The sequence below is a fragment of the Cygnus atratus genome, chromosome 1, assembly GCF_013377495.2.
Source record: "Cygnus atratus isolate AKBS03 ecotype Queensland, Australia chromosome 1, CAtr_DNAZoo_HiC_assembly, whole genome shotgun sequence".
Lineage (NCBI taxonomy): Eukaryota > Metazoa > Chordata > Aves > Anseriformes > Anatidae > Cygnus > Cygnus atratus.
Window position 1 is genome coordinate 152,747,694 of NC_066362.1, and position 25,928 is coordinate 152,773,621.

A 25,928-nucleotide genomic window follows, 5' to 3' on the forward strand; every position below is an offset into this window, starting at 1 on the left:
CACTGCTGATTCTTCATTTTGTGGTATTGTACGTTAGGAAGTCAGCTCTTGGTAGGAAAAGTGATTGAAGGAATAAGAAGGTGTAAGTGGGGACTTCTCTTTTGAGCAGCAAGTTGCTGGATGAAACACTGAGATATGCTGGGAATACTGAGAACTCTTTCACCCGTGTAATTTTGTAAGTACATAGGTAATTCCTCAAGGGAATGTGAGGCAAGAAGGGAGCCAAATATTTGGCAAATGGAAGTAATATGCAAAGTACTGTTTATTAAAGGTACCGTGAAAAGTTCTTCAAGCCACTCTGTTTTTAAAGAGATGAAATGTATTGTTTCCATAATGATCTGAGTTATTTTTCAGGTAGGTCTCCACTTAGCTAGTAATTTCCTGCAATTTTGGGAGTCATGTTGGAAATGTAGATAAATAAGTTTGACACAGCAACTTTTTTTTTTTTGCACTTAAGTTGTTTTCCTGGAATCTGTTGATCCTTACTTAGGTAACTGTCTCATAAAAATGAGTTATCTTATTTTGTGAATTGCAGTTCCATGACTTGAACTACAGGTCGTGTAGCGAGGTGATAAATTTTGTGTCTGAAAATCTTGTTTTTTGTCTTTTACTTTGTGAATCATAAGTTGGTTTGGGCAATTTTTTTGATATAACTCTGTTATAATGTAACCTTCTTTTGCCTGTGGTGGCTAGGTAAGCAGTATCTCATGTTTATGGCTTGGTTTTTCTTTTTTTTTTTTTTTTTTTTTTTTGTGTGGATTAAATCATTGAGGTAATCGTGAAGTCCTCAGGAGGAAGTAAGTGTTGGAAACACATCTATTTTAGCAATTAAGGTCTGTTTCATGCAGGATGTCGCTCTGTAGGTACTGCTTTGTACTTGCATGTGTTAAGTAAAACAACCTCCTCTGATAGCGTATGTGTTAGTGAAATACAGGCTAGAAATTACATCAACCATTTGGTAGAAAAAACAATGTTATCTTTAAACTGATGTTATAAAAATGTTGGCCTCCTGGCTTTCTTCTTGTCCTTCCTCCTATTTTAAGAATAGGAAGAATGATGGGCAAAGAACATCACGCTTAAACTGAATTAAAGTAATTCAGATCCATTCCAGAGGAGTACCTGAAGTGGACAAAACAGTTGTTGCAGTTCAAAAGTAGAAGTCTTTGTTAAATGAACCAGAAGAGAAACTACTTAAAGTGTATGATATTTTTAACTCTTTCTTAGTGAGCGTTTGCAAGTGCTGTGTGCACAAGGAGGCTGTGCATTGCTGGTTTCAGTTAAGTATAATTGCAGCCCTCCTCAATGAAACAAATTCCTGTTTGGCAGCTGCATCCTCAAGTAATGGTATAATTTAGTCTAAGCTGTTGTGCACTTCCGTTTTCTGAAAACAAAAGGAGCTGGTGCAAAATAAAAGCTAAGTGTAGCTGAATGCTCTTGAACTATTGTCTACCTTGACTTACACAGGAAGGTCTGTTTTTGTAAATTTGACTGAACTGCTAGTTTCCTCCTCTTAGCTCTTAATGAAGCTTCATAAAGTGTTGTTTTCTAGAGCATCTACATGTTAGAAAGGCTGATTGAAAAGTAAATGCATTGAACTCGATTGTTTTTCCTAGAGCGAAAGACAGGAGCACAGTGAGTCATTATTATCTTGATTAAGAGTAAGTTAATTTTATTGTTTCTTTCTCTTCGCTCATTGCAAATGGACTTGCATAGTGGATGGGATGGGCAAACTGTTGGTCAAATTCAGTTTCACAATTGCAATAAGCCAAGATAGGGTTATGTGGGCAGGTATGAGAGCAGGGAGAGTGGCAGTGGAGAAGGGGAAGAGAAAGGAATATTAACATCTTAAGTTAGGCCTGAAGGGCAAGAAACCTGCTCCTGAAAATGTGTCGTCTTAAAAATACTAGCCAAAAAAGTGGATATTTGAGCTTCTCCACAACTCAGTCTGGTTTCTTCAGATTAAGGTGAATTTCTCTCTATAAGAGGATAAGAAAAATTGATGTCAAGTCAGATTGACAATGTCTGTTATACTGAAGTGAGATAACTAATGGTGCAAAGAAGTGGAGCAGAGTTGAGAAGTGAATGAAGGTAGTGGCTTAGTTTCCAAAGCTGTATGGTTGGTCCAGTGGACAGGGAGTCTGAGTTAGGGTCCTGCTTCACTTGGAAATTGAATTTTCTCTCAGTTGTCTTTTTGACAGGTAAATATAGCCACCGAGGTTTGTGCATTTGGAGGTCATATGTAATTCATTAATGTTAAAAAGAGGCGAAGAGAAAAACCAAAATACCTCTCTCAAAACCTGAAGAAAGCTGCTCATGGCACATTTTTTTTTTCAGGATGAATTTAGCATACAATCATACATTAAAACTACTACATGAGGGAGCTAGGCTAGTTGAACCTTCAAAATTACCCAAATCATCAACTCAGTTGCATACCAATTTGCTTTGCACTACGCTAAAGGGTTGTACAGTGATGATCCCGATTAAAAATTGTTGCCTCTTACTTTGTGAGCGTGTATCTGCTGAATGGTGTCTCTGAGCAGTGGTAAAGTGTGAGACCTCACTGGTTTACAAAAGCAGGACTGAAGCATGGCTTGAGTTTGTATTCCAGGTAAGGTTAGGGATGGAAGATACTGACTGCTAAGGGCTTGAATTCTTGAATTGAGGGGCCAAGAGATGCTTCTGAAAACTCTTCACGAGACAGGGAAGACCCCCAGCCCCAATGTCTTGCATTGTCAAAAAATAAAATAATCACGTGGAAGCCAAAGCCAGCGTGTGATGGCTGGCAGTTCCTCATGGCTGGAGAGCTGAGGAAGTTGTGGGGTGCTGAGTGTCAGCATCTTCTCACAGGTAACTAGTGATAGGACCAGAGGGAATGGCCTCAAGTTGCGCCAGGGGAGGTTCAGGTTGGAAATGAGGAGACATTTCTTCTCAGAAAGAGCAGCCAGGCATTGGGACGGGTTGCCCAGGGAGGTGGTGGAGTCACCGTCCCTGGGGGTGTTTAAGGAGAGGTTGGACCTGGTGTTTAGGGACATGGTTCAGTGGGTGACATTGGTGGTAGGGGGATGGTTGGACCAGGTGATCTTGAAGGTCTCTTCCAACCTTAATGGTTCTGTGATTCTAAGTGACTTCAGTCAAGATGTGTAGAGATGTTGTTGCTTTGTCTTCTCAGTGTTTTCGTGGAGGGTGCTTGGTCATAGACAGGTAGGAGATGCTGGAGGATTCCACAGAGGGAGGAGTGAACTGGCAGAGGTAGAGAGTGTGACTTAATAAGTAGAGAGACTAAGAGGGACTGGTAGTTCACCTGAAGAACTGAGCACTTGAAAACTGAAGGTGTAAAGAGGAGTTTGTACCCCTCTTATTTTTGAGTTAGTGTCTTTAGAGGTAAGGTTTTTACTGTAAGATAATGTGATGTTAATGTAAATTTATAAAATGGATTTAGCACGAAGGTTAAAAAGAGCATTTCTCCCCCCTCTCCTTCCAACTGATTAAAAAAAAATTAAATTAAAAAAGTTCAATTTATCTGTTTGAGGCATTGGTCCTAGAGAAAGTACTTGATTAGTGATCAAGATCAGTACCTGAGTGATATTAAAAGCTTTATCCTTCTAAAGTATAGAAGATGTCTATATATCAAAAACTTGCTAATTTTTATGATAAAAATATTTCAAAATACCAAATCTTTTATTTTATAAGTGCTGTAAAAACTTGGGCAGTTTTACTTGGTCATTTTAGAAACACGCATTCTCTTCTGTGTTTGATTCATAACCTTAAGGCATTACAGTGGATCCACCTTTTCTTTTTTTTTCCCCTCCTCTGGAGGAATACAACACGCTTAGGGGCTGGCCTTTGTCTGTCATGCATTCCCACCATGACAGATTTAGCAAACTGCAGCTGAGAAGTTAGACTAGTTTGTACTTTTCTGCTGCTTGTGCTGGAAAAAAGCTATTGTTTTCACTGGATCACTGGCATGTTAATTATTTTGATGCCAAAACCCATACAGTTTTGCTGTTCTTTGTATTTTCAATCAAAGAATGCAGGCAAGAACAAACAGAAATCCTAAAAAAGACCTTGTTATAGAGTCTCCGCAGCAGCGCAAGGATGCAGGTGCTTGTGAAGCAGAAGGGGACAGTTCTGCTGTAGTAGTGATGGTAAGATTCATTTAAACAAGCTCTCTCTTCCCTCTAGTAACTCCAGTTCTGTCTGAAACTGCTTAATTTGATGCTAACGAGAAGCTCCAGCTCGCTTGTGTAGGTATATTTCAGATTTGGTTTTGGTTCTTTGTCTGTTCTCTGCCTTTTAAATTAATAAATTAATTTTGGCAGTTCTGGTTTACCAAGTCTTTGGTTCCCTCTGAGTATGACTTTGGAATCTAGTTTTCATACCAGCTGCTTTTCGGTGTCTGTTGTGTCTGGGGTAGTCTCACGAAGGGCGAAGACTTTACACTTCAAAATCCACCTGTGTTTTTTTAACTGCCCTGTGTACCTTTCAATTCAAATATATTGAAACTCTCTATGCGTGTAATGGTTAAATTTTACTTAAATTTTTGAAGAACTGTCTAAATTCAGGTGTACATATGTTAAAGGGTCTATTTTTCAGTGTCTTCAATGCATGTTGTTTAGGGATTTAAAGTTTTACAGTACTTTCCAGTGTGGGGAAAGGCGATGTTCCTGTATGTGAGGGAGGTGATCAAATAAAATCATTTTTTTTCCGTTGCTACACACTAGTTCTGTTGGAATGGCAACAGGACAGCAAGAGAACATAATAAGCAAGCTGTAATGAATCCACCAACTCGCTGCAGCTAGGACAATAAACCTTCTCAAGTAACAGAGGAGGGTTGCTAAACACGTATCAGTAGAAAGAGGTACATAAATCATTCTTACTGAAATTCCCTTGTTATTTAACAATATCTCATACTTAATTGCTGAGTAACAGGAGGAAGGTCTCCTCTTTTTTGTCCGGCTGTGGTTGAAGTTAGCGGGGGCTGTGATCCTCACCCTGTGCCTCCCCCAGCCCCATTGGAATTCCATGCTATGCATTTAAGACTCAAAAAAAAATTGGCGTACGTACTAATACACATCTGTGGCTTTATGGGAATTGTTTCTGTACATAACTGGAAGCTTACATGTGTGTTAGCAAGACAGATTTTCTTTCTTTACATTGTTTTCTTTGGTTTCGCTCTGTTCAGAGCAATTGTTAGTAAAACATGTTTTTTCTGTATGGGTGTGTTCTCATTTCTGGTCCAGATTTTCATCAGTACAATATGAGCTAATCTTGTGTGTGCTTTCCTGCCTTTGGAATGTTTAACTTTATTTAGAACTGTTTTTATTCCCCCATGAGTACTCTGAGAGAATATTTAGTGTTTCTGCAGAGTACTGCAGTCGATCACTATGTGCTTTAAGGGGTGAAAAAAAGTATAAAAGGTTGCTGCATTTAGTTATTACCATTTAGGAAGTATGTCCTTTTAATTTTCTAGGAACTACTAGGTTTTAATATTCATGGGTTGATATCAGCAGTGTTTCCTCTCCCGTTTGATATTTTTAGATAAAGTGGGTGCGTTCACAACAAAAGTCAATATTTTAAGGGAGAACATTTAGGTTCCACATAGGTGTCACAAAAATGTCTTTGCTTTCCTTTCAGTTGCTAGTTTTGTCTTAATCTGTTACGTAGATAGACAAGTGTATATATGGCATATAATTATAGAATGCAGGATATCCATTTTTGCCCTTTTTTGAGGAAAACTAGATGAAATGTCACAAGGACGCTGTGCTGTATGCACTGCTAGACAGAAAGCAGAAAGTAGGGTTGTGTGTTTCACTCAACAATAGTCTTTGGGTCCATTTTGGTTTCACTGGGCTGGGGTGTTGCACTAGATTTTTACTGCCATAGCGGAAGTAGGTATTTTCGTGCTGGTAGGGGTGTGGTAAGGTAACGAGAAAGGCTGATACATTGCTAACTGGTGGTGCAAAACGTAAACAGCAGAATTTCAAGTTTCTAATCCAGAAAACAATAGAATTGTACGAGATTACTTTTTGAGACTTGCTTTTGGAACAGGGCTTCTGGTTTGCTCTAGGAATGCTTCTTGTTGGCTGTAGCCTAAAACATTCTTTCAGGTGTAGCTGCATTTCTCTTGTATGGGTGATTATGATGTGATTTACATAACACAGTTTTTTTTGAGTAGTCTTTGTAATGGTTGGACAGAATCAGCTGTTTTTTTGCAATATGTATCCAAGTCTAGTAAATGCAATTTACAACGAGTCTGCCAGAATACTTAGGAAACAAAATATTTAGAGCTATGAGCACTACGTGATATTGAAACTATGTTATTTGATTGAGTGCTGTGCCTGAATTATATTTTTCTGCTTATAGTAGGATGCTAAAGAGAATAAATTTTGCAGAATCATTGTTAAAGTCAGAAAAGATCACCATGGTCTTTTTGTTAGATCATCTGCGTGAAACAGGCTGTAAAATTTCCCAAATGAATTCCTGTTTGAAATAAAGTGTAACTCTCTAAATCAAGGTTAGTGGTTCACCTCTTTTATTTTTGTTACTGTAGGGGGGCAAAAAATCCAAGCGGTAGTTCACCTCAACAGAACTTTCAGGAGGCTAAGTGCTTTTTTTGATAAAGATACAGATATTTGTCTGAATTGTGTAGTTTTGACATTGAGCCACTGTGTGCCTGCTACTTGAAACTGTGGTGTTAAAACTCTTATTTTCATTTCGCTGTATCATGTTAGTCCCCTTAAGAAGCCACTTGGTAGGTCAAACTTTTGTAAGAGAAATAAATTGTGTTCATAAAATCTTTTAAACTATAAAAAAAAATTATTTGGATTCTTTTCCACGTTGAGAAATAGAGAATAACTTTTAAGAGATGGGAACAAAGTAAAACTGAAGTACTTAAAAATAATAAAATGCATGGTCCTGGGCAACCTGCTGTAGGTGTCCCTGCTTGAGCAGGGGATTGGAGCCTCCAAGGTCCCTTCCACCCTCAGCCATCCTGTGATCTTGTAGGTATTGTTCTGCTGTCTTGCGTAATTTTCAACACCATGATGAGTTAATTTGGGCTTCTATGAGAAGTGTTTAGAAAACAGAAGTCTGACAGATTTTAACCCAAACTTCTTATTCCCTGGGTAGGTGGTGCCCCAGAGCCTCACTTGGGATGAACTGCTCTCGTGGTGGCTGTTGTACAAGTCACCAAATTAGCACACGTGCTGTCCAGTTGCACTCTGGTAGTTGTTTGAAAGTAGCAGCTGCTTTCAAACCAGATGATGTCTCTGGGAGGCTGGAGCACCCGGAGGCCATCTTTCTCTTGGAAATGGATTTGAAGCATAAAAGTGGGTTCTTCTGTCTAATAGAGCACTGCCCACACCTATTTCTGTTGTCAGAAGCTTCTGTGCTGGTAGGAGAACTTAACAGGATACAGCATGCTTGCTTTGTGTCTGAAGGTAAAGCAAATCGCAGAGGAGGCTAGAAATCAAATAATTGGAACTGCATCCATGTTAAAAACCTGATGTAAATACTGGCAATTCAGAAGGTCTTGACAAAATGTTTGAGCTCTGAAAAATGTTCTTGTGTTTAAATGGATCTCGATTGTCAACTAAGTACTTCTTGTAAATAAAAGCGCAATGCTTTGTAATTTAGGCCGTGTTCATTGAGTTTTGGAACTCCTTTCTGTTACAGACCCCTTAAGTCTTGGATAAACAATAGAACAAGATTTTTCAGGCTTTCTGGTTAAACTGAAAAAATAGAAACATAATTCCTGTTTCTTAAAGAAACACGGTACAAAAAAAGCCTGGATAACCATTTACTCTTTGCGTGGGTGATTCTTTCTAGCCCTGCTCTGTTTATGTAAGCATGAGAACCGGTGACTTGAAGAATGCACTTCATTCTTTCAGGTCCCAGAGGCATAAAAGTTTTGGATTTGTCAATGAAAGCATCTTGTTCCTTAAGTATATGCATAGTGGTAATGCGGTCTTTACACAAAGCCACAGAAGTTTATTCCGTCCCACTGCCCCGAAGTTCAAGTCACAAAATCAACCATACATAAGAAAGGGATAATGTGTAATATAGTATTTAAGAACAAGCTCTAGGATAAAATATATTCAAAAAGTTACACTTAAAGTTGATAAATCTGGTTAATTTACTTTTAATGAGGACTTGTTAATAAGCTTGTGCAGGAGTATATCCTAAATATGGTTTTATAAGGCAAATGATGTTTCATGGCATGAGGCTAACTAATCCCCACTTATGAAAAATTTGATCATCCCTTGTTTTGTGGGAAGGTGAGTGGAAGATCAAATTTGTCTCATGAGACATATGAGAAAAAAAAAAAAAACATATTTTCCTCTAATACATAATGTAGGCAATCATTGAACTCTTAACTCAATGCTCCTGCTTTTTATCTGATCTCTTTTGACACTACTTGTCCAAATATATAAATGACATTCTAGCAGATTAAACCAGTGGGTGTCATGTGGTGTGACACTATGTGGGTGTCATGACTGCCGTTTTAAAATGCTTCTCGTTTCTGATAAATTTCCGTGCCTATAACACACTGCCAAAATCGAAGTGGTACAGCAGGTACTTCCTTTGTTTTGGTTTCCTACAAACACAGCAGTGGCTAGGTCAAGTGCTGAGCTCCATGAAACCCTGTGCTCTTAGCATTTTCTTAGATTACTGAGATAAAAATATCGTTTCTTCAAATTAATTGGAAAAATTAAGTGTTGTCTGAGAGACTGACTTTTGTATCTGTAAGCTTGGTTATGCAGTCTTGACCAGGCTGAGTTTTATCTGTGTCAGCTGTTTCATAAATCATATTCAATAACAATGTATATACATAGTGCCTTTTCTTTTTTTTAATATATATTACATGCAATAATACACCGGAAAAATCTTTTTTCTGAAAAAGAGCTTGAGAGAGAATCTGCTTCCTTGTGATGTTGTAGGGCTGGCTAAATGCCAAGGCAGTGCGCTGTTTATTGTTTTCTTTTTCATATCTGGTTTAAACTGATAAAACATCCTCTTCCTTTTGAATCTGATAAATGACAAAGAAAAAATTGAGTAATACTCTGGGAAAACTAGGAGAAGGAAAATCTTTAAGAGTTCTTACAGAAAGGATATTTCTGTAAATCAGGTACTTCACTGATTAAATAGGAAGATGGCGTGGCGTTCTGGTCCCATTAGCTACACCCATGTCCCACAGACTTCGAGGACAGATGCATATTCAGGGCATCAGCTCCAGAGAGCTTTAGATTCTTTAAAAGCATCTAGTAAAGTAGAAATTTGGTTTTAGTCATGTTTACTACACGTAAGCAAAATGTGAGCATTTGCTTTTAAAGATCTTTTTTATCAGCTTTAGGTTGTGGTGGACTTGTTTTGTGTCTATAGGGTATAGTCATGCGTTTGCAATGAACCGGGTGCTTTTAGGAGCTGAAGTGTATGCGTCCTTGGTTTTTGAATTAGCATGCTACAGAAGTGATTGTGTGTGTGTATGTAAATGAAATAATTTTAGTTGTTTTTAGGAGTAATCCTTTTCCTCTCTTGATTCTGATAAAATGAGAGGAGCCAGAGCTAGCTTTCTTCGTCTTCCCCAATCACCTTCACAAGAGCATTAGCAGGAGCATGGATGTAGTTTCTCAGCACCAGGGAGAAAAAGCAAGAGAAAGATGATCATGTGCAGCTCCACGTGAAAATCCATTGCCAAGTTGCGGTGACAAGCTTTCCCTTGCAATCAGCTGGAATTGATGCCATGATCTGCCTGCGTGCGAGTTCGGATAGTAGATGTCCTGATAGGGTGAACTTTGTGATGGTATTGGCCATGGTTGTTTCTTCTTCCCTTTACAAAAGCTTCTCAAATTGCATTTTAAGAATATTAGAATATTTGTCCTGAATTATTATTATTATTATTTTTTTAGGATATTTTTAAAATTGCAACTTACACTGAAACTAAGTACCAGAATTCAAAATGCTTCTGCAGCAGCATTTAATTAGGACAGAGTCTTCTGCCCTGGTTTGATGTGAAGCTGCCCTGCTTCCGAAAGGGTTCCATCAGCTCCTGCCCGCTGGCACCAGTGGTTGTGCCGTCGTCTGTGCAGCCTTCCGCAGACCAGTCTGCCCGAGAGCTGGCTGGTTGGGAAGAGCCCTCTAAAGCCAGATCGGCTCCTAATTTGGCTCAAAAATGTGACTATTCAGTTGTCTGGTACTAGCGTGAGAAGCCTCAGGAATGTGCCACGAGAGAGAGGGTCATTTTGGTGTCAGCCCTCCTTTCGATTAATTTAAGCCAGTTGTGAATCCGAAGCTTCAGCTAACCAAAAGGATTGATTGTATACATGGCTAGAGTGGTCTTTGATCCCCTATATGTTTCTCGGACCCTATTTAATATGGATCATTTTGTTTCTCCTAAAGGCTGGCCAGCCTGGAAGAGACACTCAGCCTGCCAATGCAGCACCTTAAGTATCATTTTTCATGAGAAACTCTTCAGAAGGAGTAGTAGCATTGCAAACACCGACATGGCCACAGCACTGTTGTGGTATCTAAACCTTCCTTTAATATAAGAGCGTACTACACTGAGCTCAGGCTCAGTGACTGACAGGCCCCACCTTGCTTGCCTGGGTAGGTGGAGACCTGGTGCCCTCACTGGAAGTGGGAGACAAGTGAGCAGAGGGTGTCTTGGCTTCTGAATGGTGTTTTCGTGTACTTCATTTGAATTTGAAAGCTTCTTCACGCTCCGAAACTTGTCACAATAATTTGATGATAGTAATATTTTACGTCAAAAGCCCTGAAAACAGTCTTTGTCCTGAATACAGTTCATTTCATAAAGAAATCCCAGTTTCAAGATAGTGTAATGTTTCTGAGACAGACGAAAATAATGTTTCAGCTCATTCTTTTAGTTTGCTGTGCCTTTCAGTGCCTAGATATAGATAAAGCTTTACTAGCAGCTGTTACCGTATAGTATATCTGTATTTTTTATCATGTAATACAAAAGTATTTATATTTCTGAAGTAATTTATATTCACAAGTCTTTAAAGTTGTTATAGGTTTAATTAGTCAGTGACAGTAAAGAGGCCTGTCTTCCACTGGATTTCAGCCTTTTCTGCTTTTCAGTTTCCTCAAAATGGGCAAAATTTGGAGTCATTGGAGAAAGAAAAAACATGTGACAAAAGTCTCTGTTGCTTGGGGATTCATGCTCAAAAAATAAAGGTTTTGGCACGCTGCATCGCTCAGAACTCTCTCTAAATCTGTTTTGCTATCTGCCCAGTGAACAGAATGCTTGGCGAGGTGAATGAAGGTTTTTCACTGATTGTGCACAGCCAGCTGTAATGCTTTGACTGCTGTGTAGTGCTTTAAATGTTGAATAGCGCGTAGTATCTGAAGAAAGCTACACATTCAATTAAGAGGAAGAAAAATGGCCTATGGGAATTCTGTAAAAACTATAGAGAAGTAGGAATGTGAATTAGCCTATCCTTATTGCAGGTTCCTGCATTAAAACAAAGCTCAAAGCTAAGACTATGTGTTTTAATCCCTGCTGAACCCAAATCAGAGCTCTCTGGGCAGCATTAAGCAAAGGTAATTACTAGAGAGATTAGCAGAGGTTTTTTTGCAGTTTTTTTTCCCCTGTTTGTTTATGCTGTAAATATACAAATGTTTATTCTGATAAGCTCTGCGTTAGTGTTTTTTGTGAAATAGTTTTATTTCTTCTTTCTGATACAAATAGTGTGCTTGTCTGCATAAATATCAGTTGTGCTTATCCATATGGTATTGCGTGACTTGAAGTCTACATTTTCATTAGTCATTTTTTGGTGAAGATGAAATCTCATTCTGCCAACATTTTAAGGAGTTACTTGTTAAAGCGGCCAACAGTTGTAGTTTTTCTACAATATACCTGAATTTCTTTTTTTCTCTTCTAGGCAAAACCAAAGCTCATAGAACCAATAGACTATGAAAATGTCATCGTTCAGAGGAAAACACAAATTTTGAATGATGCCTTACGGGAAATGCTACTGTTCCCTTATGATGACTTTCAGGTAATTTAATGATTCCCTCCCCCTTCTCCCCCTCTTTTTTTTTAACCAGATTTTTAGCAGTAGTTTTTAAATAATAAAGAAATGACTCTCATAACTCTCTCTAGCTTAAATAAATAAAATTGTCATTAGTCCCTTTACATTGCTCAATTTATTCTGTCAGGCTACAGTAGAAGAAATATCACAGCTTCTTCATCTGTTCAGATTATAAGGTCTACTTCTGCAACTCAGCAATTTTACTGCCATCTGAAGTAGGTGATCAGTCATTTTTAGATATTTTCACCCCTTTCAGGAGCAGGAAATCATGTGATGTCTGTTCAAAAAAAGGATCTGCTTTTTGTCATGTTTTAATTTTTAAATTGACTTTTTGTTTTCTTCCTTAGCAGTGAAGGGCATGAATCTTAGAATCTGTTCAAATGAAAGCTGTGATTCTTGGCTGTATGTCCCTAGAAAAAATTGGGTTTTAGCAAAATACCTCTTGCATAACAGGGCTCTGACTTAAGACAGACTGAACTGAGATTTGTGCTCATCTTAATGTATTTCTGTAGAACTCCTGTATTTACCTAAATAAGTAGTATATTTGAATACTCTTTTTTGTGTCTCTTTCTAGGTCCAGTTAGAGTAGCCACAAACATCTTTGAGACTGTAACTGGGGTAAAATAGTAAGGAAAGTCTCTTGCGCATGCCTGCAGTCAGTGTCTACCTGTATTTAAAATTATGCAGGCATCTAAATCAGCTACTTCTAGAGACTGTGTTACAGTTGAATACCTTAGAGTTGTTTTGTAAAATCCTACCTGAAAAGCTGAGTATTTTATTCAGCCAAGTAGTTGAAGCTAAGCTTGTGGTTATCATGGTGAAAGTTTGTGATGAGTTGGTATATTTCTACAGAAGGGCATATAAAATCCCATAAATTACACACAGACTTTTTTTTACAGATTCTGTAGCCTATGGAACTATTTACCTGAGTGTAGCTGGACTCTGCTTTTAATATAGTCTGTGTACTTCATTATTACTCATTCTGTACTTGTAGACTGCATATTCAGAGCTAAAAATTTTGTTTTCAGCAAACTATAGGTATTTAGAGAATTGCTTGGCCTTCATGTATCCTCAACCACGTGTGTAAGTTTGGACTATAAGTAAGACTTATTATGAAAGGAAATCATACTGCCTGTGAACATTATATGATACTAGTGTTCAAATACTAGACCGCTCATGGTGATGCCCTATAACCAGGTGTTGGTTTGGCAACTGAAAAGTGTAAGTAGGCTATGCTAGCTGCAGCCCCTTCTACAGTGTGGCTGTCCATTGTAGCAGATCAAGAGGAATGAATAATATTTCTGCTAAGCATGCTCTCATCTAATTGACTAGAGCTCAATTACCAGGGGTCATTCTGGTAACCAGCTCCTAATTACCAACAGAGACGAAAGAAACCTATCAAGAATGCTCAGACAAAATGCCTGAGGATAATGTGGGATATCTGAAGAGTTTAAGTGCTGTTTCAAATAGCCTATTCTGCAATTCTTAACTTCAGGCTTGTATGACTGAAGCTTGTCCATGGTCCTCAATCTAATCCTTTAAAGGGCATGATCGAATTTTATTCACAAACTAATGTCTCTCGTTATGTTTCTGTTTGGGTCCTGTGGTCAGATATTTATCAGGGCAGTCACTGAAATGTGTATTACATAGAATAATTTCTTTCAGGTAAAATTACCTAAAATTATGACTAAAGTCAGGTTTCTTTTTTCTTTATCCCTCAGAAGTGTAATATCAGAGCGCGTTTTCTAGGTTTCCCCGATAAAGTTTTTGGCAGTCTCATTTTGCGCTTGTTATATATGAAGACTGGTTTATACTGTCAGATTTTATTATTTTTCTGTCAAATATTTCCTCCTAAGACTTGCTGACTCATACTGTTTCTCTGAATATTTTTGTTGCACATTTGACTCTCCAATACTAGTTTGAGCAATCTAGGCTGTTTTCAACAATACATGATGAATTTAAATCTATCAATTGATATATTAAGAAATTACTGTCAGAGAGCAGAAACTTCTTATATGCTTTTTTATGCTTTAGCAATTTAAACCTTTTAACCCTGTGCAGGTTACCGTAATCACATTTACAGATTTGAAACCTTTAATCTTGTTATGGTTGCCAATTTAATTTTAATCATTTAACTGAAGGCATGTTTTCTGTATTTGCCATTCTACTTCACAACTATTTTCTACTTCCTCTTTCCTAACTTGTTGCTGTTACATAATGCATGGGCAGCTCTTGGTAAGCCTCAACTCAAATGCCTGATGTTGCCCTCGTCCCCCATAAGATGACTTCAGTACAATGAGTTACAGTGTTTAGGACTGCCTCAATGTGTGTTTTGAACAGCTTATAGGTGGAAGCTCCTACCATTGTTTAAAAACCTGTTCAAGCCATTTCCTCTTACAACATTCTGATCTTATTTTTGCAAAGTTTTTCCTCGTGCTTAGGTTAAACCGATTATGATCTAAAAACCACTTGCCTAAAAAGGAAGCCAAGCCCTAATAATTTCTAAGACATTGAGTAAGGTTATTTTCTTACCAGCATTGCTAGCTTAACTAGCGCTTAAAAAGGCACTGAAAATCTCTCCTAATACTTACTCTGCAGCAGCTGGATACCATTCCTGCAGTTTTTAGCAGAGTACAGAAGTCGTATTTCACAGAGGTGGATTGATAACACTGTTGAATTTGTGTTAAAGTGGAGATTATTGAGGGAGAAATTAGAGACAAGTGTTCATGCTTAATTTGGATAACATTTTTTCAGGTAATGCTTTTAGTTAACCAAAATATAACTTAATGGACATGTTTTCCATAGAATTAGTAACAACAACTTGCCCTTTAACTGCTGCTAGTATTTTGTAAGAAATAATGATTGAAGAAAATATTTTTGTACCTTTTCTCTGCTCTTTTTGGTTGCTAACTGTAGGTTTCAAATGTGTTTGGGATATGTGTAACTTATTGAAATATGTTAAGTACGTTCATGTTGCTGTTTTGATTCTTATTGCCAAATTATTAGGTAACTACCTTATTGTGAGTTCTCCTCAAGTAAATTACAGAATATAGTTTTCTACCTATCAGCTAACTGTGGGAATCATAACAGAGTATACCTGTCTTGATTCTAGCAGATTCTAGTTGCAATGTCTTTGAATTTTGGTTAAGAGTTTTCCTGCCACGTTGTAAGACTTGCTTAATATCTAGTTCTGAATTCATTGCCAATGCCACATTCAGTTTTTTATCTCTTACCACATCAGAGATGTTAGGTAGTAAAGGAGATCTGATGAGAGCTTCAAGTCTGTATTGGAAACTAGAAAGCTTGCACAGTGGCAGGCTTCTTCGGACCACGTATTGCTTGCTCTTCTGTCTTTCTCCTAGTGAAAGTTACTCCCCTAGTGAGGAGGGAAAAAAAAGGGTGGGTGCTGGTGGTGGGGGAACTAAAACCGGTAATTCACCTGTTTGTGTTCAGCAGTGACTGTTCTCCAAACACGCTGATAGAAATAGCTCTAACTGCACCCCCCCCAAGCTATTCAGCTTCCGCTAAAGAAATATGTGAGCATGGATGGAGCAGAAAATGCTCTGTTCTGGGAAAACTGACAAAGGTTCAAAGATTGGTCTTCAGCCAACTGATCTAGTTACATGAAGCTTTCCAGTATTCCACTTAAATGCATTTGCCATCATCCTAAATTTGGTTGGCTGAGGTTATGAATCTTGGTGTTTTTTTTTTTGTTTTGTTTTTTTTGCATACATACATATATATGTGTGTGTACACATATATATGGTAGAAGCTCATTTACTTTTCAGAAAAGTGTGGGGTTTTTTTTGGTCATGCTCTGTGTTGATCTTCCTATACAAATTAGTAGGATTGTAATTTGTTTTTTTTTATCTTGAGTTTCTACATTTCCCTGGTGTTATCATATTCAAACAACAGCAAGCTTTGCTTTTCTCTGGTTTCTAGAAGACCTCTTCATCAGCAACTTTCTCTCCACATATTGTGTCATATTTTAACTTACCATTTCAAGATCGTTTCAGTTGCTTTTCATGAGCTCAAGTTCTGAGTTTTCTGCAGTGGAATCACTAATCAGGTTTCTCCCTAACTTGTTCTCATCAACCTTGTGGTATCTTTGTGCTTTGCACTCAACTGTTAATTTCTAGCTACTTTTTGTTATTTAATTTTCACTATGGTCTCCATATAATGTGTTTGTTGTATTAAGATGATAGAACCACTTCTCCCCCTCCTTGGAAATTTGCCTATTAATCTCTTACTGATCTCAATTACAGTGCTGTCAGTCAGTCACTCAGTCACTCTTCTACTTGCCTCCCAGCAGGAGTCTATTGCAGGTCCATTGGGTACTCTTGTATTGAATTTTGTGCCTTTTCATGGCTTATTATATTAATCCAAATCACTTGCATTTCACTAAATTAGTAAATAATGAAATGATTTCTTAACTAAGTAAAATTAGTTTAAAATAGACTACCTCCAGGAATCACATTGACAACATAAAGTCAATAACTGTGGAATTGGTGATGCTTAACTGCACTGTAGGTAAGTTATTAAAAAAAAACTTAACCCAAAACTGTACTAGTGATTACTTTGCAATAAGACACCTCATATCTAAATGCTTTTATTTCAAAATACATACCTTCGGGGTACAATCTCCATTCTTTCAGTGAAGATTTATCTCAATACAGAATAAGTTTACTTGCAGGAAGTCCAACGTGGGTACATTCCTACTCAATTATGCCATTACAAGGTTATCCTATTGTTATTTTGAAGGCATTTTGGAGCCTAGTTTAGCTGTTGTTTCACCTTTGTTCCTTTTGAGTTTGAGTCATATGGATGTAGAATGCTTTCACTTAGAGCTATTGACTTTTAGTTAATACGAGTTAAGTAGCTCTGGAAATAGATATCATGCCATCTTTACAGAAATAGAAGTAAGCCTAGGATTCTACAAGAAGGCACATCTTGAGTAGAAGGAACAAGCAAAAAAAATCATATCTAAGTAGTGTCTGCATTTTAGAGAGAGCACAAACTGGTCAAAATACAAAAATTATTTTTGAAGTGTTCAAAGAAATTTCACTAACTTTTTTTCTTTTAAAATCTGTTTTATGTTTTTCCTTGACTCCTTAGCTGAGTAGCCTAAATGCAGAATTCAATTTAGCTTAGAAATTACTATAGCCTTTGACATTCCCCATGCGTGTCTCTTCTGACACCTAATAGCTAAGGGCATGATCTAAGAGGCAGCATGCCATCTTTTCAATTGACTGTCTTTTAAAATGATTTCTGTCACTACTTCTTGAGGATTTGCCTCCATAAAACATCATCCAAAGTGTATGGGAATGTGTGGGTAAGTGACTGTTGAATTGTTATCCTGTAGTCTTTCCCATTTTTCCTGCATTTTGCATAGTCCTTCTTTTGCCAGCAAGATGCAATATGCTATTGATATCCTCCATTGCTTTCTCTCTCTACTTTGCAGCTTTTATACTTTGCAGTATAAAAGTGATATATCAGCAGTGACACTTTGTGCTTTTTCTCTTTGCTGTAGCTGCTGAGACTTGTGTAGAATAGCAATACTGTCACTAGGCAGACTGTCCAATTTACAGAGAAGAGAACTTTATCAGATAGCCTGAAGTACTTATCCACCTCCAAAGAGGAGAGAAAAATATGTAACAACTATGATAAAAACACAGGAGGAAGAAAGATAAAAGCTAAGTAATAAAAAAATAAAAAACAGGGCTCTCGGGCATGTCTGGTTGGCCTCAAGATGGGCCAAATGGACTTGAAGAATGTTGTGTTGGCTGGCTTCTGTCTCACCTACATCTACTGCAGTTAATGAAGTATCTGCACATGGGACCTGTTGTTCAGCGTGAAATTGCTCAGAAACAGATCATAAGATACCTCAAGTACCAGAGAAAACTGTAATTTAAGATCAGCCATTACTTTTTGCTATAGAAACGTAGGTGTTGACACCTTATTCCTCACAATGAAGTGATTAATTTTGAGAGCTACTTCTTTGTGTGTGGTTTATTTTAAAATGTATATAAGAACCTCATTAAAAATATGAAAATACTTTGTATATGAAAAATCCACTTATACTTTTCATCTTGATAAAATTGAAGACTGAGTTCTGTTGACTTATACTTTGTAACAATGACTTCTGTATAAACTGTGGCCTGGAAAAGGGTCACCATTGCTGCACGTTATTATGTTCATTTTAAATGTTTAAGAACACATTATGTTAAAGACACCCTGCTACAAAATCCTTGGCTGTCTTTGACAGATCTTCAGTGCCACATGAAAGCACGTTTGTCTTAAAAAAACCCTGGCTATCTTGCTATTACTTTGCCGTGAAGAATGGGGAAGGAGGACTAAAATGACTCAGAAAATTGCATGCCAGATTTTAATATTAGTAAAACTGTAATTTTTTAGCCTAAGTGTCAGAAACACAGCTAAACTGTCAAGAACATGAGAACTCCTTCTAGCCTGAGATACATAATGTGGAAAGTCTAACTTCAAATTGGTTATGTGTTGCCGAATCTGAAGCAATGCTCTATCTCACTAGCAGATAGTTGTACAGCATTTCATTTGTACAAAACAGTTCAACCAATGTAGTTATGAGGAATGTTTGTAGTCGTTCCTAACTTTTCTTCTGGGTTATACTGTATATGTATATATGGTTGTATCTGGAAGTATTGTTCTGTTTAGTAGTGATTTTCAGGAGTTTTCTCTAAATCAAGATATCTTCACTTGGTGCATTTCCTGGCTCTCAGATGAATTATTGCAGCTGCAGAATGACTTGACAAAGAGGCAGCATGCATGATGTCAATTAATAATGTGGGTGAATTTGACAAGCTAAAGGTTGCCTGCCATTCCTCCCCCCCCCAGTCCCACTTTGGACATTCAGTCTCTCTTCCATATTTTTAAAAGATACATAACATTTCTACATCTCTCAGATTTGTTTCAATTCACCGAATAAGCCTGAAAGTGACTTGAAATTGAGGGGCATATATATCTATCCCCATGTTTTCGGCCTGATTTCAAATGTTGGGGGGAAAAAGCCTATGCATTCATGCCACGGATATATGATGGTCAGAGATGTTTACCTTTTTCTCAACATCACTGGTGTTTTTAAGAGAAACAGCAGATTGATTTTCTGACTGCCAGCAAACTGAGCTTTATCTGCAAACTTCTGTTAAAGATGGTGGATGATTAAAATCACTTCTTAACCTAATACTGAAAAAGCAAAAGTATCATACTTGAGTATAACTAAGGAGTTCATGATTATTTAATATGGTGAACACCTGCTAATGTAAAACAAGAGTAAGATTTTGTATTTGATTCCAAAAGAAAGGAATAAAATTGAGCCTGGTTTTATTTTTCAATGTCAGTGAAAACAAATATTTTAAAGCTTATGTGGCTTTAAAAAAGCATGTTTTCTTAATAAGGAACATGTTTCTATAATTTGGAACACTTAATTCTTAAATGCTGTTACTATATGCGGAAGTATCTTCTTGCAGTTTTTTTTAACTTTGTGTTTTATGACTTATTTGATCCATGAGGTGTTTTTTTATAATTTTTAATATTATTTTGTGGTGTTTTGCTTTTAATACCTCCTCACCTCTCACACTCAAGCAGTTAACACTGACACTTTTCAAGTCACTTTTCAGCGCAGTTCTGGACTAGATGAATGACTCAACCGTGAGAATAGGAGAAATTTTCCTCCATCAGATCTTTACTGTACTTGAATATTCTAACTTCAAAAGCCACCCCCAGCTAATGGGGTGGGCCTTTGTAACAATAATCACCTTATAGATCAATCTCTCAACAGGGCCAAGTTAAGATAACATGTCACATAACATATGATAACATGTTAAGATAACTGCCATGTCTTCTTTTTTTTTTTTTTTGGACCATTAATATGTGGAGTTTTGTCTTGTCACACTTGTCCCTGATCATTCCTGGTGTTGCAGTGTGTGGAGTGTAGGTAACAAGTGAGCGATCACACCCCCTTCCAGGCCCAGGTTGTGAAAACGCCTTGTCCATCTCTGACCTAATCTCAGATTTTTTTTAACGCTTTCGACGTGGTACAAAACCATTTCTATTGTGCAATTACTTGTGTTCCAGAAGATTCTGTGAAATTTTCATTTTTTACACGTAGGAGTTTAAAGTGCCTAAGGCTTACTTTGGTACTGGTGTTAGAAGCAGAAATTCACAGTCACAGTGAGATTTCCTGCAGTCTGTCAGCCTTCCTTTTCTTCTCTCAACTTTGGCATAGAATGGGAGCAAGTTCTTACTTAGTAAGCATCCTTTGGTAGACAGGAGGATATCCAGGGATCAAGGCCATCTTTCTCACCTTCAGTTGAACAATACAAGTCTCATGTTTTTGCCCGCTGAAATCTGCAGTTGAACTGTTCTTCTTATTTTGGTATGAATTGTTGCTTTTCTTGAGTAATAGTTTTTATATGTAGCAACAACACTACCCTAATGTCTTCATTCAAAATAGCGAAGTTATGTTGTCAAGGGGGAATTATTTTTACTAGTATTTTCTTGGCAATGGTAATAAAACAGAGGAAAACTCTTTTTTTCAATGGCATCTAATTCTTACTGATTCCGATCTTGTCATCTTAATCTGGCTGAAAAGAATTCTTCTGAGAGAATAAAGCTGCTAATGTTTGAATGAAAGCAAATTGTCATTAGTGCCTGTTCTCCAGTACTGTATTCACAGGATGTTTTCTGCTGAGCTTCTGTCCTAGCTATAGTGATATAACTGAGTGTTGCTATATTTTATCATCTTTTTAAATTGAGAGTATCATTAATTTTTGTTGTTGTTTATCAGACAGCATTATTGAAACGTCAGAGTCGATACATTCATTCAACAGTTCCTGAAAATGCGGAGAAAGAAGCTCAAAGCTTGTTTGTAACTGAGGTAATGTTGGAATTTTATGTGGTTGTGTGTAATAGCAGTGTTATAACTGAAGTGTATTACTTCTGCTTTATTTATTGTTTAAGAAAAAAATAAAACCCTGAAAAATTATGAAATGTTGCAACTTAGTTCTCAATGCTTCGCTTTGAGATCTAGTTCTGTTTAGTTTTCTCAAGGGAAAGAAAATTTCTAGGGAAAACTAGTGGTTTTTTTCCTTCAGTGGCTGGAAAAGAAGAATTACTGAATAGCTGTGAATGATACTGTTTATGTAACTGATTTTGAGGATGCTTCTCTCTCCACCTTCTCTTACCCTTCATGCTTTTGGCTTTTGCAGATGGATATGGGTGACTTATATACATAATATTGATGACAATAGTGAATCTGAATGAATCAGTATGGCTGTCTTTTTATTAACGTGTTTCATTCTAGTCATTCTTAGTTTGTTCTTAATAATCTTGTAGTTTGCTGGAACAGAAGTATTCATCACATTAACACTTGTAGAGGCCAAAATTCATCCTCACTGATCAATTTCTGTGCTACATGTAGAAGAAACATATTCTCAAACTTAGTTTCTCTTAACTGCTTTCTTGTGTTGGCATTCCCTTGGTTCTGACTGTGATACTGCGTTACCTTTAGTGTCTTGTTGAAGCCTTTTAGGATTAAAAGGTTTAAGTTTTTTTGTCTTTATCTACTGTTTTTCAACTAATGCACTTCAAGGTGATGTTTTAACATCTGAAACAAATAAGTGTCTGTTGTAATATAAGGAAAACTGATGGAGCTTCAAATAGCTGAATCTATCTCAAACCTTGAAGTGATTTCTCCACAGTGATTGATAGATAGCCTTAATACCTAACCTAAACAATTCTAAGATAAATTTGGAAGTGGTAGACGAGGAGAGAGGAATGCTGTAGGTAATTCAAGAAGTTTAATGAGTTTCTGTAGAAACAATTGCTTGGCAAATATTAACTTTGTATTTTGAAATATAAAGAAAAATATTTTTGAAGTATTAAATGCTGTATATGTGTGCACGTAAGTCTATTCCTGTAAAATAGATTTTTTTTTAACACAGGATTTCTGACAACAGATCTTGTCAGTTTTATGTTACTTCAGTCAAAGCCAAGATAAATCAGTACTTTTATGTTGTAGCAATATGGGTGGAGTAAAATGGTATTTCCTGTGTTCTAGTCCAGGGCTATTGCTTTTCAACAGCTGCAAGCATGACTGCACTTAAATTTGTGCTTTATGCTAGAGAGCATGCTAAGCAAACTTAGGCTAGAAGCGTAAATGTAAAATGTAATATTCTATTTTAATAATGCATGTGTATTGTAATGCTGAGGTTTTTAAAAGCTCAGTCATGTTTCCAGCTGCAGTGAAATGCTGCTTTAACTTTTCAGACAACTGAGGATGGTTAATCCAGATGCTGAATATACTCACCATTTTCTGATTTTGTATGATACACATCTATATGATAACACCCTATTGAAACATCATGTGTTACAAAAAGCTTTATGGCACTGAACAGTATCGCAAAAGAAGGGAGGTGTACAGAATTTTTGAAGATCCATGTGTAATCATAGTAGTTCATAAAAGCTGTATCTGAGGAGGATTTTTGTGTGTTCATCTAGTGAATGCTGTTGTTATAGTTAATTCTCTTCCAATTAATGCTGATATTTGGTTTCCATTGAAATAGTGCATCAAAACCTACAATTCAGACTGGCACGTTGTTAACTATAGATATGAAGATTACTCAGCAGAATTTCGACAGCTTCCAAAGTATGTATGTTATCCACTGGTATAGTGCAGATTCTGAATTTGTGAAGGAACTTTAATATCAAAGTAGTTATCACAGAAATGTATTAATTCATGTAATATGTGCTTTGAAATATGCTATACCACTTTTTATTAGTAGCGATGATGAAGATTTATAGGGTGGAATTAATATGGAATTTGAAGGGATAAGATCTTGTTAAACCATTTTCCGTGAAGGTACCTTAGTTACATTGCCTTACTCATAGGGAGGCTGAAACATGAATTTGTATCATGGACAATTTAAAAGTAAATGTCAGAACTAAAACACGCTAATGTTTTGATGAAAATTAAATGGTGATATCTTTGTTTTTGTGGCTTCAAAGGCAGCTTTTAGAGCTCTCTTTAGAAGCTTAGGAAATAGAACCTAACAGACAAATATTTATAGAATATTAACTGAGAAAGGTGGATGCAGTTATTTTTGAGTGTTGTACGAATACGCTGTATGCCCAAACAAGCAGACAGTGTTTATCTAGGTTTATCTAGAAATCTGAGTAAAAAGGTAAATGTTGCTTTTCTGGAATCATGTTTGTTTTGTTCCCATTTTGAAACTTGCATTTAATGACATATAGTTTGAAATGGATTAGCTCTTTTTTAAGTGCATATGCTCCTCCTTGTTACAGACATGCAATGTAGCACCAACTCATGTTTCTTAGGTGCAATTAACTTTGATGTTATGTGCATCGTTCTGAGAAGTTCTTGGAGAAAAATATAATTGCAGATGAAATACATCTTCATGAAAAATAAAATAAAAAAAACTGACATAGATAACGTTAGGTTCTCAGTACATATTTAATCAGATTTGTTTTTGCTATGCTCTGGATGTTTGGTATTCATTTTTATGTTTGTATTGATAGTTGATAACAGCTTTAGAAATTGTTGGAACAAAAGTTTTGTTTAAAATTCCTGTGAAGAATGAGACTTGATTTCACTAAGATATACTATTCCCATAAGTGAAAAGCTTTGCTGTATTTGTGGCACATAATACAGATGTGTCTTCTACACATTCTTCTACAGTCTTCTGTAGTCTTCTACACTTCTTTCTTCACATTCTGGAAGGCATCGTAGTTTTCCGATAGAGGTGGGGAAGAAGAATCAGAAGGAGGAACTTACACTGTTTGGTTTCTAAAATGTTGCTTTTAAATTGACAACTTAAAAAACAAACAAAAACCCAACATTGCTTCTGCTGTCATATGTTATGTCCTTCCTAAGTCCAGATAACTGTTTGCATTGCAGTTTGTTATGGGTATCAGTTATTGCACCTAAGATACTGAGAGTGCAGTGAACAAGAAGGTACTTGGTTCTCTTCAGTTAAGCATAAGGACAGTGACAAGCAGAACAACAGAAGGGCTGTGGCCAGATATACAGATGAGCAAAATTACTGGATAACAGAGATTTCATGAAAAAAGTACGTTTTTTAGCCAGTTATTCTTGTGCTTTTCCCTCGGCAGCTAGAGAAATAACACCTTTATTTTTGCAATATGAGATACGTAACCAATCATGAAATATCTAGTATTTTATAAGCCTTTTCTTCCCTAGTAAAGGGACAAAACCGGAGAAGCTTCCAGTGCATTTATATGAAGTGGATGAAGAAGCAGACAAAGATGAGGTGAGATAACAAAATAATTCCTTGCTTTCTCCTGCTCTCAGTAAAGAATGTTTGCGGTAAGGAGAGGTTAAAGTTGGGTTAAGTGTTGATGTCAATAAGTGACAACTGATATTGTATTAAACAGTCTGATTTGGAGGGTAAAAAAAGCAAAACAAAACGAAAAAGCAACTTGTACCTACCTCCTTTGAAATAGCGTTGTATTCCTTAGATCTGTCGTATGAGTAAAGCAAGTGTTGACAGATGCTGAAACTGAAGTAGTTTTTAACAGTGTTGAAGTATAATCCTTGAGTTTTAATAAGGTCTATCTTATTTTATACTGTTTCCTTGTAGATGGCCATGTATAGAGAAATATTTTATGTAGTTTAAGTTGCAAAGCTGAGTAAAATCATAGGTGAATCTGTTCCAACATGAAAGTACACACACTTAAGAACACATGGCAGTATAGCATACAGTTAAAATTAGAGTTAGCATATGAGTTACAATTTGATATAAATTTGAATGTAGGATGACTCCTGAAAATCTGAAAAAGTCAAAGTTTACTAAAACTCTTAATTGTTTTCCTTTTTTGTCCTTGGCCTAGGGAAACCAGTTATCTATAGTCTCAAGCAATTTTCAATAATGTCTTGAATGTCAAAGACTTTTTTTCAATAACTGCTTCTGTTATTTGTGTTATTTAGTTTTTACCACACCCTGTTCAAACACAAAGTTGTTAAAAGCTAGTGCTTTCTTTTTGTATGAGTACTTGAACTCTTACATCACAGAAAATAAATAAATAAAATGCTTTTTGTAGCTTTGCCCATGACAATTACTTTGTTTATAAATTCCTTGTATTCAGAACTGCTGTGTATGAAATAGAAGTAGTTCCTTACAAGTTTTCCCAGATTAAATGTGGAAAAAGTAGTCCAAGGAGTGTGTCTGAATAGGTAGATCTCTGAACAGTCTCAGGATGCCATTTTTTCCCAACATTGCTATTAATGTGCACTGTAATATTTGGACGGACAAGTAATTTCATGTATGTGTATGCAAATTTTTCTATTTCTACGGTGGAAACAGTTATGTTCTCTGTTATACTGAAATTTAAAAGACTTGGCGTTATTTAATGTGATAATATTGCTGACAAGAGAAGTGTTTTACAAAACAGTGAGTTAAACTTGGAAAAAAACAAATGGAGATAGAATTGACTGTGATTGTTATTGGGGAAAATGCTTATGTCTACAGTTAGTTAAATACTGCAATAATATAGTTTTGCTATTGCCAGGTGGTAAGCTTTTTTCTTTTACTAGGAAATGTAAGTGGAGGGGACTTCCTATTTCATTCTGTCCAATTTCCTGTTACACCAGGCAGTAACGTCATCTCTTCCAGAGCTACAGTCACTGAAGAAGAGTTCTGTTACTCTTTGCTGAGAAACTTAACATATAAACAGAAGAAAAAAAAAAAGCATGTCAGGAAGAGGAGGGAGCTTAATGGGAGTAGGATGGGGATGGGGGAAACAAATTCTTTCCTCAAGGGAAGAATACCCTGCTTGTTAAAAACAGTTGAATTGTTTTGTATGTTT

At 36.7% G+C, this 25,928-nt stretch overlaps 1 protein-coding gene across 5 annotated transcripts in view; it reads left to right on the top strand.

Moving 5' to 3' along the window:
• DOCK9 (dedicator of cytokinesis 9) overlaps positions 1-25,928 on the top strand; it is a 131,036-nt gene that overhangs the window by 24,862 nt on the left and 80,246 nt on the right. For all 5 annotated transcript variants that reach the window (XM_050713787.1, XM_035557058.2, XM_050713788.1 and 2 more), the window contains exons 2-5: positions 11,901-12,017; positions 20,872-20,961; positions 22,649-22,731; positions 24,304-24,373. In XM_050713787.1, the coding sequence (XP_050569744.1) occupies positions 11,901-12,017; positions 20,872-20,961; positions 22,649-22,731; positions 24,304-24,373 (360 nt within the window). The remainder of the gene's footprint in view (positions 1-11,900; positions 12,018-20,871; positions 20,962-22,648; positions 22,732-24,303; positions 24,374-25,928) is intronic.